The sequence below is a fragment of the Stegodyphus dumicola genome, chromosome 7 (assembly GCF_044657685.1).
Source record: "Stegodyphus dumicola isolate Sdum_Otavi_A_Nest chromosome 7, ASM4465768v1".
NCBI classification, from domain to species: Eukaryota; Metazoa; Arthropoda; class Arachnida; order Araneae; family Eresidae; genus Stegodyphus; species Stegodyphus dumicola.
In genome coordinates this window covers 38,693,172-38,707,242 of record NC_140774.1, presented here as the reverse complement: position 1 = coordinate 38,707,242, position 14,071 = coordinate 38,693,172, and the positions used below count along the sequence as shown (strand labels likewise).

At 32.7% G+C, this 14,071-nt stretch overlaps 1 protein-coding gene across 1 annotated transcript in view; it reads right to left on the bottom strand.

The window, feature by feature from the left end:
- gus (splA/ryanodine receptor domain and SOCS box containing gustavus) overlaps positions 1 to 12,933 on the bottom strand; it is a 32,933-nt gene extending 20,000 nt beyond the window's left edge. Inside the window, exons 1-2 of the mRNA XM_035378021.2 lie at positions 12,785 to 12,933; positions 4,940 to 5,943 (exon numbers count right to left, since the gene is read on the bottom strand). Of these exons, the coding sequence (XP_035233912.1) occupies positions 4,940 to 5,943; positions 12,785 to 12,795 (1,015 nt within the window). The 5' untranslated portion in view covers positions 12,796 to 12,933. The remainder of the gene's footprint in view (positions 1 to 4,939; positions 5,944 to 12,784) is intronic.
- Between the last annotated feature and the right edge of the window lie 1,138 nt (positions 12,934 to 14,071).

The following is a 14,071-nucleotide window of genomic DNA, read 5'->3' as shown; positions in this document are numbered from 1 at the left end:
ATAAAAATTTCTGTTTTGTGTCATAGAAAAATCTAATAAGTAAAAGAAAGATAATAGGTTGTCGTTATTTATTCTCAAGTTTTGTTCCTCTTGGGAAGATGGGCAAACATGGAACAAAATTTAAGAAAACTACTATGAAGGTCACTCTCACTGACAATATTCAAAGGGACAGCGAGGTCCACATGACCTAGGGTCAAGCACTGGAATTGTTTTAGACCTACGAAATCATTGGTGGTTTTATTACAATAATCCAAAACAAATATTTAAGTTTATTGATGATGATTTTAAACTAACTCGATGAGCGAACCAGATGTACATGGTAAGTTGACACTGTACTGTTAAGAGAAGATGAAGGAAAACATCTATTGCCTCATCAAAGATCACAATTAAATGAATTACTGAGTTAATATTCAACTATCTTCAAACCAGGGGGAGAAACAACACCTTTCATTAGAACACTGAATTAAAAATGGAAACCATTCCTCAGTAGCTGTACCACCATACAGGACAAATCCTGCTAGAAAAGAAATTTTAAAGCAAGAAATTGGCAAGCTCTTGTCCGAAGGAATAACTAAAGAATGCGAGTCACCTTATGCATCCCCAGTTGTTTTAATACCGAAAGCTAATGGGAACAGTACACCTCTGCATAGATTGCCTAAAACTGAATGCGTTCACAATTCCAAATTCCTACCCACTTCCGCAAATGGATGACCTGTTACATGAGGCAAAACCTACTCCTTTCATGCTCACCCTTGATCTTCGTGCAGTTTATCACCAAGTAAAGGTTCATACTGTTGATCAAGACAAACAGCATTTGTGTGTCCCTTCTGAACATATCGTTTCTTACAAATGCCTTTTGGTCTTCGGAATGCCCCAGCAACATTCCAAAGATTGATAGACCATTTTCGCAATGGACTTGTCATCCTAACCCTCACCTATCTGGACGACATAATTGTGTTGTCAGAATCATTCGAGATATTCCGATCTCAAAGCTGTTTTCGAAAGGCTTTTGCTCTTCAGAGTGCACGCAAACAGAGAGAAGTGCCACTTCACTTTCTCTCATGTGAAATATTTGGGATTTTGGATCACACAAAAAGGGATTGAAGTTGCTCCAGAAAAAGTTTCTTCTATCCAGAGAATTCCACCTCCTAAAAACATCAAGGAACTCCAATCCTTCCTTCAAACGTGTTCTTGGTTTAGACGATGTATACAAAACTGTATACAAAACTTTGCGGAAACTTTGCGGTTAGACTGCATGCAAAACTTTGCAAAAATATCAAGAACTCTTAGTGATTTAACGAAAAAGAAAGTCCAATGGGAATAAGGGTTTCAACCAGCAAAAAGCATTTGAAACTCTAAAAAACGGCTTCATAATACCTCCCGTGTTGAAACAAGCAAATAGAACTCAACCTTGTATTCTTCACACTGATGCAAGCAATTATGCTCTTGGAGCCATTTTGCTTCAAGAGGATGGATCAAAAGAATGCCCTATCAAATATGCCAGTAGACTGCTTTCTTTGGCTAAGCAAAATTATTCAATGACTGAAAGAGAAGCCCTCGCTGTCGTCAGGGCCCCTGAAGAAATTCCGTGGTTACGTCGAAGTAACTGTTGGACCTGATGATCATCAACCTTTAAAATGGCTTTTGAACCTCAAGTCTTCAACTGGATGACTTGGGCACTTGAAATTCAGTCTTTCAACCTGAAAGTACAATACATTACTGGAAAGGCAAACATCATCGCTGACATGCTGTCCCGTTCAAGCTCCAAACTTAAAGTTTTGCATTGCGAGATTTCAAATTTATCTATAGTGAACATGCCCACTAGAGGTCCAAAAGACATGCATGAATCCCAACTTAAAGATGAAAATTTAAAAAAGATTACAGAAAGTTTTGAATCCACTCAGAAAATTGAAGAATGTGCCAAAGGGGCTGAACAGGAATTCTTAATGAATTAAGGTGTTCTCGACCAATAAGTCCCTGACTCTGATTCAAAAGAGGCCCAGTTAGTCATTCCAACTGCCAAGCGTGAATCCATCATGCGAAAGCACCATGATGACCTGATGGCTGGACATCATGGAAAGGAAGGAACATTCGAAAGAATTGCTAGACGCTATTATTGGACTGGTACGAAAAAGTACATATCTGACTACGTGAAAAGCCCTCCTGAATGCAGCCGCTACAAGGCTACCAACCAAAAGCCAGCTGGACTGCTACGAAGATACCGGAAAACAATGGATATTCATTGTCAAAGACTGTGGATTGATTCTTCTTACTCAAGCAACAGCACGTGACTGCACTATAACCCTCATTGAAGAAGCATCACGCACCATGGTATACCACGAAGAATCATGAGCAAGAACGAAACCCAGTGACATCATGCAATAAGTTTGCTGCACATTAAATATAAATCAAAACTTGATACCAGTTTACTTTCCTGAATCAACTCCTGTGGAATGGAAAATTAAGAGACTTAAAGGCTCATCTTGCAATCCTTGTAGGAGATGCCCATGACAACTGGCATTCGAAACTCCCAGTTATTTGCTTCGCTATGAATGTGGCCATCTATCACACTACAGGCCATACATACCAGCATTCCTAATGTTTGGAAAAGAGCTGAAGATTGTCGACGATGCTGTCCATGATTTCAAAGCTGTTATTGAAAATGATAACTTTGTTCCTGAAATCACCTCTTTTCTTAAACGATTCGTAACTATTACAAAGGACAGGTTAGAATGTATTGAAATGAAGTAAGCTCAATGTAAAAAGCAATATGACAAAAGAAGACAAGTGTTTTATTTACCAAGTGATAAAGTGTGGGTCAATTTACATTTCATTAGTTAATGGAAAAAACAAAGAGTCTTCAAAGTTCATACCAAAATGTGACGGTCCATACTTGGTAATGACACAGAAATCACCTAGTTCGCATGTCATTTCAAGCCTTCATAAACCATCAGAACCATCGGGACGTACCACACACCTGCACTAATACTTTTCAAAGACATGTACACTTCTGCAATTGTTTTGCTCAAGAAAGGTTGACCCTCCAAACTAATCAAGAACTTAAAAGTTCCAAACAGTGCTTCAAAGAGAGATCCCCTTGGTCAGGAAACTAAAAAACCAGAGATTACCAGAGCTCCCAAATTTTCCAGTTCTGTCTCCTTGCTAGGATGTCAGCAGAACCAGAAGGGGAGTTTGTTAACAATCCTTTAATATAAATTATGTTGGACTGAGTCTAGTAACAAGGGTGCCCTCTGGTGAAGTAGCCAAAGAAAGACCAAGTGATGAACCTGTTAGGTTGTATCAGACTCTTGCTCTGTAATATTCTTAAAATTAAATGTGATATCTGCATGTAACTTAAACCTGTTAATAAATTATTGTTACACTACAAAGAACTCTTATGACCCCATCCAACACAATCCCTACCACCCCGACCACATATATTTTAACCTATAACTTACGAGTTCCTGTAATTAAAAAAATAATTCACATTCAAACTAATTTCATTTTGCAAAAACATGGTATTTTTAGAAGTTAAAATCTAATAATTACAGAGTCATTCTTTTTAAAGCTTAAAAAGATGAAATCTGAACAGAAGACAAGATAACTAACTATTAAACAGTTTTAACAGAAGTACCATTCTAAATAGTTTTAACATGATCATAGTTACGCATGACTATAAATATTTATTTAGAGATATAATTACACAAGTATGTTATTTTTAATGTTAAAAACCTTCATTTTTACATATTAAACATTATTCAAACATCTGAATTTGTGAATAAATTGTCAGGTGAAAATAACCTATCAAAGGATTTTTTAACTTTCAGGACAAAGTATGATTGTTTTTACATCCTTCTCTCACAGTCAGAAATAAGAAAAGAATGTTTAATTTTTATAACAGTTGTCAAAAAATTATCTCTGCTTATTAATTTTTTTGTGACTGATGGAGATACGGATTATAAAATCCATAGCATTTTGTGCTTCTGTCTTATTTTATAGAGTGGTCAATGGGCAGAAACAATTTGATACAAGCAAATGATCCACCACCCAAATCACGTAAAGGACTAAGTTAATGGAGAGAAAGGTATGAGTTTTCTCATGCTCGTTACATACAATATTTACCCAATCCAACTCTTCAATCCATAAGCAACAAATCCTGAGCTTTGATAACTCATAAAACCAATGAGCAAATCAGTATGATGGCAAAAATATCAAATGGGAAACAGGTTCAGTATGAACACTTCCCACTGTGAAAGACTTTTATCAAACATTTCAGTACAAAGCTCTAATATACAAGCCAAAATTCTTCATTTTGATTTGATTAAACTCTAAATATACTAACGAACAAGAGAAATAGGCAATATAAAGATTTCATAAAGTAGAAACATAAAAACTGTAGCCAGAAATAGAACTTAACAGTATAAACATAAAAGAGAGATTTTTTTAAACATAAAAAAAAAAAAAAAAAAAAAAAAAAAGAGAAAAAAAAAAAAAAAAATCAACTCTTTTAACCCTCTGAGCAGCACAGGTTTTTGGATCTGTCATTGAAGACCTGTATTTAAACAGCCTTTACCAGCTAAATTTGTATATTTACTTATTTTAGTCTCCATTTTAAAAAACTTACATTTCATAAAAGAGAGAGTTTTTAAACATAAAAAAAGAAAAAAACAATCAACTCTTTTAACCCTCTGAGCAGCACAGGTTTTTGGATCTGTCATTGAAGACCTGCATTTAAACAGCCTTTATCAGCTAAATTTGTATATTTACTTATTTTAGTCTCCATTTTAAAAAACTTACATTTATTAAGATAACATTTATATTATTAAGGAAAGAAAGAAAGCAAAATATTTTAAATTATATGCTAATATTTAACAAGTGACAAAAAATCTCGTTAATAACTTCCAATCATATGCATAAAACATGAAACCAAAATACTTACGATCAAGTCCACCAAAATATTTAATTGTAATTTCGCAGTGTCCCCATACTGCACTAACTACAGGATACAACTTCTTTCCTTTTAAGCCACGGAATGCTACACCTAAATATTGTCCATCAACAACAAAGGATAAAGTACCTTCATCCATGTCCAAAACTACAAGTAAACTGTCAGGAACAACAAAAGGTTCATCTGAATTTAAAAGGCTAGGATAAGTAACACCAGGATTATTTTTTACATCGTGATAAAGTTTGTTTCGACCCAAATCCCATCCCCATGATTCGGCATTGCTTCCGACAAGAGATTGATAACCTACAGAATGCAAGGGAGCATCGCGAGTTGAAACTCCCACAACTGCATGAGTTCCTCTTTGTCTCATGTTCCAATGAATTTCCCATGCATGGAGACCTCTTGTGTATCCTACTTTACCTCTTATACAGTCAGTACTCTGAGCAACTGGATGTCGGTGAAAAGTTAATTTGTCATCTTCTTTGACAAATATATTTAAAGAACGGTCATCAGGATTCCAAGCATGTTTTAACTGCTGTTCTCGACTTGCTGGAGGCATATCCAAGAGCACATCTAGGCGACCAGGCCTTTGTAAATCAGGATTGATGGCTAGTTCTTTAGCCATTGGCCTATGTATGGTTGCCGATGAAACTCTGGATATTGAGACAGTCTTGATACCACCTGAAGCTTTCTGCCCCATGTTCATTGGCCAATAAGGGGGGAAAACCACTTGCGAATAATTGGCATAAAATGAATGAACTGTGGAGCACAGCTGAGGCAATACAGATACAGGCAGAGGTCTGTAGATCCAGAATCTTTGTTTTGGTTTCGATGCTGATGCTTTTATTGGACGGCCCAGAACTTGGTGCCTTCTGTTAAATCTCAGGATCCAGTCTTCATGAACAAACAGCCCATAGCCAGGGTAGTTTGAAATAGGCAAACTGAAAGAAGCCGTGCTTGAATATCTGCGAAAGTCCCAATGAGACTGCTTATGCCTGCAAAAGATAAACAAAAATAAGGAAAATATTTTTTCACATTAATTTTTCAATTGCATATATATATATATATATATATAATACTTAACTTCATTAAATTATAGTAATTCATGCACTAATCACGTTATTTCAGTCATAAAACTTTGTTTTAGGAAAGCTGAATGGCCTCCACTAAAGGGTAACAAAATACGCAGACGATTCAGTGGAAGTCGAGAATCCTTTGTACATGGTTGAAATTGTGCTATTATACAGAAAATGTTATAATTTATGAAACCATGCACTTATGAAATCATTTATGAAAACTTAATCACATTGCACTGATAAAAAATTAACTATACAATTATCATTTGTCTAAAAATGTATTAACCCCCTCACTTATTGCACAATTCTGACAAAATTTGCTCAAAATCATCTAATTTTTTTTATGCTGATGACTGAACAATATTTTTAGATGTTTTTAAAGTTACTAAAATTAAAAATACATACAAATAACACTATTTTTCCTTAAATTTAAAGGTTTTTTAAATATATAATTTTTTTTATTAAATTACCTTATATCTGGCTTTTATTTACACACCTAAGTTTAACGGAAAAGTTTCAGCGCAGGAATTTAAGAAGTATATGTAATTTTTGGAGAAAGAAAAGTTATGTACACTTTACATAATGGACATTGTTATCTGAAATTATGATGCTTTTATGCAACATTAGTAATCTCTACATATAATAAAAGAAAGAGTCTGTGTGTGTGTGTGTCTTTTCTTCGTGCTGAGCGTAAGCTAATAGACCCACGGCTACGAAATTTGGTATATAGGTGCATCTTGACAAGAGCCAGTGCACCTCAAAGCAATTTTTTTTTTTTAAAATTCGAATTAGATTTTTTTTTATTTTATGTTTTGTGACAAAATCGCGTCATTTTGAGATGTAATGGACTATAGGAAAGCAAGATTTTACTCTACACACTCCATTTTCACATTGTCATGAAACGTAGGCACTTAGCTATTTTACGAACTTAAAATAAATTCTGTGTTTCAATAAATTGATTAAATACGAATTTATTTAAGAAATGGAGCTTAACACCTTTTCAATGGGATTTTTTCTAAAAAAGTTTATTTTTAAAAATGTACAGTTTATTTTTCTTTGATTTTTGGACACGTTAAACTTTCATCCTTGCGACTGCTTTTATGAAAAGAATTTTGGAAAAATGATAATATACTTTTTAAAAAAATTTTAAATTAAGCTTCCGAGTACACTTTTCGCATCTTTACTCGTGATTTTGGCAACAATTTTCTTTTCTTATTGTTGCTGATAGATTTCTGATGAAATAGCATCATTTTGAATAGTTTCATTCTTTTAGAAATATAGGTTTGGCAACAATTTTTCATCATATTTCTTATGTCATTATTTTTAAGAGATTGGCATATTTCATTGTCATTTTTATATATAGAGAGAGAGAGATTGAAAAGTTTTGCATGATTTTTTTTCTTCAACGGAAAGTTGGTTAATTTTTTTATTAGGATAATTAATATTTTCTTTTAAGGGATATAGCTTATTTCATTGTATTTTTTTCCTCTTGAAAACACAAGATAAAATATCATTAATTATACTTTGCATTTCAGAATTTTTTGTTTTTTGTATTCTTTTATGTTATTTATTGCTCATTTCACTGTTTTGAAGATATTGAAAAGTTTTGAGTGATTTGTTTTAGGAAAGAAAGTTCTTAACCTCCTTTATACCATTTGAGTTCCTAAGATTTTGCAAAGGGAAGTTGGTTAATTTATTTATTAGGATAATTAATATTCGTATTAAAGGATATTGCTTATTTCACCATAATTTTGTTATACGTAATAACTTTTTTTAACGAAGTTGTTCTGCAGAGTAAAATTCTATGCAGTTTTTAAATTTAACATTTGGTGTTCCCTTCAGCCATTTTTCCGGTACATTTAAAAGTCAGACGAAGGCTGGCAGCGAAGCTGCTATTATCTATAATACTTTTTTTAAAAATTTAATTTTTCTAGGTGTGTGCTAATGTTTGAAACATGGTATGTAGAGTCCTACATTAAAATCTTTAAATTAATATCTCGTTTCTCTCCTAATTAATTTTCCATTTACATTCTCACGCAGGGTTTTCTTTTTTCTCTGTATATGACATAAGTTCCAAAAAAAATAGTGTTCAAATAACGACTTTGTAACACTTCATTTGATGGGCATCCTCATTTAAAAAATGGATAAAAGTATTATACTTATCAATTATTTCATTGACTAAACCCAGTTTAAACTTTGTGAATTTTTTCTAACCTTCTTTTTATAAACTTGAAAAACATTGAAAACAGTTTGGTCTTAAAAAAAAAAAAAAAAAAGTGAAACAATATATTTTTTTATATTTTTTCCACTATTTCTGGTTACATGTTAACTAGAAAGGTATTGATCTACAAGGTTCACACCTCCCATTGTTTTCAATTTTTCACTCTTTGTGATTACCTCAACAGTTTTAGAATCACAAAATGATAACATTGTCACTTCCTATTTTGTCCTTATATTTCAAAGGGAGGAATTTTTCACATCTAAATGATATAACTTCATCAGATTTTAAGTTTCTATTTTTAAATGCTAAAGGTAAATCCTTTTTGTTTTGTCTAACAATTCCAAACACATCTGTTTGATAAGTCAAAGGGATATCAGCTAATTCTAGTGAAGTATAATAACTCTCTAAGGTGATGCAGTAGTCTTGTTTCACTAATGGCATCAAAGTCATAACAACTTGTGAAAGTACCGAGATAGATTGGAATTTAGGTTTAAATAATTTCCTAGTATACATAATAAATGACCATACATAACCAGTACTAGATTCGCTTAGCATGCATGTTTTGATACCAAATTTTGCTTTATTCAAGGGTATATTATACTGGACCCAAGATAAACGTCCCTTGAACAACATCAAAGTTTCATCTATTGGTAATAGCTCTTTAAGGATTAATTGTTATTTGATATACTTTACTCAAATGCTCACACATAGGCTAAATTTTGTGAAGTTTTGGGTTACAATGATTTTCTGTATCATAGAATCATTGTTCAGAATACGCAGGTATTTTTTGAATTCACAATATTGATTATATGACAAATATCTGAGGCAGCCAGCATAATTTCGTTCCATTGCAGCACTAGTAAATGTTGCACAGGATCATCATCATCAGGGCTGTGCAGTCGGAGTCGGGCAGATTTTGGGTTGAAGTCAGAGCTGGAGTCACTAAAAACAGGTCGACTCTTGACTCCGAGGGCAGTTTGAATTTGAAATGAAATTAAAATAAATTGAAAAAAATTAATGACAAGCTGAGTTATTATTTTTATAGATGGACTGCATACATTAATTAATAATTATTTTCTATTTTATTGACCTATTAATAAATAAATATAAGGGAGGAGGATGGATGTGATATTTGCCATTAATGATTAAACTGATTCATTTAGCTACTTCATTTCAGTGGTAAATTTAGGTAAGCAGAAATAGCAGCAAGAACTCCTAAAATTGATGCCATTCTTAGCGAGCAGGAAAAGGAGAAATTATTGATCAAGCAATGCAATACGGAAGTACATATTTGATGATAAAGAGGTTTTTAGAACTAAAAACTTTTACTAACAGAAAGACTGTGGGATGATCTTGCAGAATTGGAAACTCTTCTTTCTATACCATATATATGGCCACAAAAAAGCTACAATCTGAAGAATTGACAGGAGGCGGGAATGGGATGTTTGTTCTTTCTGAAATGGAGGGTTTATTGTAGAAGGAATCACTTCTTCAATGAAAAAAGAGAAATTAGTTTGCTAGACAATGAGATCTTGCTGGGTTCAATATATGGAGATCCAAAACACCGAATTTTCTTGGATGATGAACAAATTAAAAAGGCAAAGAAAGTCATCTATGAACTTTCATTAAGAATGAAATTATTCTCAGAACAATTGGAAAATTCGAATCATGACAGTCAAACTGCAGACATTGCAAGTGAGTCTCTATCATCCTTTTCCCTTGATCAATTAGATTTTGAGAAATATTTTTGGATAATATTGAAAAGGCTAAGGCAAAGCAAATAAAAAACAAGTCTTTAAATATAAAAATGAAAAAATACAAACAAGATTTCTACATGGCCTATAAAGAAATAGAGAAATATGATTGCACTTGCAAGACACCTCTTTTAGAAGTTATAAAAATCTATCCTGAAAAGTTAAAAGAAGTAGCCCTAACAGTAAGAGCTCTTCCTCCGACTCAAGTTAGTGTGGAAAGACTCCTCAGCTCTGAAGTTTATCAAATTGGATCTATGGCCCTCCAACAAAGAAAATTTTACTGAAGCTATACCATTTCTTAGAAATAACTAATGCCAATTTTTCCATTTCATAATAAATGCTAATTAATATAAATAATTTGCTATGCCATCAATTTTTTTTCCTGCAGCACCTATTACTTCTTTTATATTAAAAAAATAAGCTGTAACCCATGTATATATGTTTACATATATATATATATATGAGGGAGTCGGAGTCATTAAAATTCCGGCCCCACCAGCGGCCGAGCAGTAAAGTCGCCGAACACTGGTAGTTCGGTCCGAGGTTCGAATCACGCGAACTGGGTTGGCTGCATGGCTGTTTTCGTCGTTTTCCCCATGTGTAACGTGTATACGAGCCAGTTTTCCTTAGAAAGTCCTCCACAAAGGCATCCCTTCCCTTAGGCAGATAGCCCTAGTGTGCTTTGCCGTAATTAAATACACAAACCATAAAATTCCAGGCGTCGGAGTCAGTCATTTTCCCTATTACACTATACAGCCCTGATCATCATTATTAAAACTCTTTTCAAATTCTGATACTTCAGAATCAAAAGCATCTGAAAAAAAAAAGACACCCAAATCTTCAAGACAAATACTCTTGTTCACTTGAGCTACTCATTTTATAAATATTAAACATGAAAAAATGATGAGCACTGAAACTGCATCCTTTCAAAACATCTAATCAAAATCGTAAAAACAACCTTGTATTTAGCGTAAGTATATTGAAACACTCAATCGATTTCGAGGGCAGCTAAAGATCTCTCCTCATCAGGAGAAAGAAATACCTAGAAAGAAGAAAAATAAAGGGAAAGGAGTCTCAGAAACACGTGGTCCTTATCAGCACTGCACATGGTTATAACTAGATTTTTAATCAGAGTTACACTGGCCGCCTACTTTTACTGAGCCAGGCTATCTGATCAAACATGTAACACAAAGGACAAGAAAAATTAGCGAAGTTAAAAATAGGGAGCGAAGGGCAACTGCACCATCACGCTCAAAATCTGAACTTCGAATAATGGAAAGCAACCACTGAACGGATTTTTATACCCTCTGGTAGTACCGAACGCGAGGAGGTAACGCCATCTATCGGCAAAAATAACTGAATTAAGAAAGTAGAATTTTTAAAGGCATTAGGAAGAACTGGATTGGACTTCAAATCATTAACTAAACATGCTAAATATCTTTGTGAATATAAAAAGCCTCAAGAAAATCCAATACACCTATGGAAGAAGCCTTTTGGATAATTTTTGCAGACCCAAAGTCAAAATTATGATTAAATGTCCAACTATGATATGCTATTGAAGACTTGTTAATTTCACCTTTTCTGACATAAGATTCATGTTCCTTGATACGAAACTTCAACGCTCTTTTTGTTTGGCCAATATATCTTAAACCACACTGACACGATATACTATAAATTCCCCAAGAATTCAAGACAGAAACGCAATCTTTTAGAATCGAAGGATGAATTTTTTTTAATAGGGGAGAAACCGACTTGAAAATTGAATTTCTGGAGAATCTGTGCAATTTTATCGCTAACAGAAGGATAAAATGGAAGCACAACAAGGTCATTAATATTATTTCTAGCAGTGGAATGTCTTATTTGATGGGAATCCAAAAATTTTTTAACCGCTTTATCAATAATCACGGGAGAAAATCCACGGTAAATTGCAACTGCTCTCAAATAATTAAGTTCATTGGTCAGCAAAGATTCAGAGGAACAAAATGATCTTCTATGACAAAATTTTTCTAAATCTACACAATACTGCTATTTAGTCATATTACAAGTACTCTGCTGCCATCTACTTTGTAAATAGAACTGATAATGGGCATGACAAAATTTGGAATTCTCATTACCTTTTATTGCAAAAGCACAGCCCGCATGAGATAACAGAGTAACAAAAGTTATTCGAACTGGCTGCCCATATAAGAGATGGGTGTGATGACTAAGGGGTTAAGTATTTAAATTAATATCTTACTTCTAGCATTCATTCATGAATAAGCCTCAAATTTCTTCCAACAAAAAAGTATACTAGAGGAGATTAAAATATATAATACAACATAAATTGAAAAGGTCTCACAATTCAGTATAGCTTTGCAATGCATATGATTAAAAATAAATCTACAAAAATAAAATATGTTTGGAAAAAGCTCTAAACTCTGAGATGCATTATTAATTCATCTTATCATTAACCCAGCATGTCATAATTAATACAAGTAATAACAGATATATACTATTTTATTCAGTAAAACCAAGACATGCATTACATTTTTAAATTAATGAAATTATTTTCAGTTTTAACCATCTTAAATTTTTAAATTTAATTTGATCACAAAACTACCTCATAATTTAAGACAAACTTATTATTAAAAGAATTAAATACTATTTAATAAAATCCACAAGCTGGACTTTGTAGAATAATTATAGAAATCGAATTATTTTCAAAATAGCTCGGGAATCACATCAAATAAGCAATGATCAATTTTAGCCGCTAAAACTTTTACAAATAAAGTATAAATTAAATTACCTCAGATCCATTATTTCTAGCAATACTTCTCTCGACAAAAATTATAAAATGAGTAATTATAAATTCTTTTATGTTATTTTTTCAGCCGCAAACAAGCAAGCATCTAAAACTTTACACACAACACCGAAGAGAGAGGCCCATATGAAAGAACAGCTGCCAGCAGAAAACCATCTGGCGACCCCACGTATAGGAAATAACCAAAAAAAGAAAAAAATTAAAAAGACAGGATGGAGAATAAAATTAAAGGGGAAGTTCCCCGATTCGCGACTCTATCGCATTTCGGGAATGAAAGAAAGCCAGGACAAACATGAAGAGAAATTTTTCTGGGGGACCAAAGATCATTATTCCAGAATGAAATGACGAAAGCTACGAACGAGATTTAAAATAACATCAATTGCGATAAAGAACACACGCGTTTACATCATAAAATGCTTTTTATACGATAAAATGAATTAATATAAACTAATAAATGCATAAAAAGACATGATGTCCAGGTATATAAACCAACTATAAAAGGGGGATGGCATACCCTAAAACGAAATTTCTACTGAAGAAAGCTAACTTTTCGCGTTTAATTACTTTGTATTAATGGGAAATAAAAAAGTATTCAAACTTTTCCGAAAAATTAAATTTTATTTAGTTTTATATTACTGCACTGATAATTTAGGTAAATGTGGTTTTCTTCACTCTAGTGATATTCTTTAATATTCTGAATGAAAGTTGTATCATAAGCCAGTGGTTCTCAACCTTTTGACTAACATGAAGCATCTAAATAAAAATTGAAGAGCTTTAGTAGCAACACTACATTTTACAATGATTATTTTTCAATTTCTGAATATATTAAACAAAATCTGAACTATACTAAACAAAAATAGTTTTCCATTTGCACAATCTAGTGGCTATTTGTATTTAAACATGCACATATGAAAAATATTATATTAAAAATTAGTTACCATTTTAATCATCAAAATTTAAGTTATAATACTTTAATTCTAAAATTTATGTGAAATTTGGACGTGTTTAAGAGAGATAAATTTTTTTCACTTAACTTTAACCGTAAATTAGGGTCCACTTTTAATTTTGTTCCGTATTTTTTTTTTTTTTTTTTTTTTAACATAACATGGAAAAAAAATCCTTGTTCACACAAATAGGTTGTTCAAAAAGGGAATAAAAATTTAATAGCTTTCATTGAAATGGCTTTAATTTTTTTTTTCAGTTCAGTTCAAAGCGTGTTATTTTTGAAATCTTCAGTTAGAGTTCGATCGCAGAAAATTTCTATCAATTGTT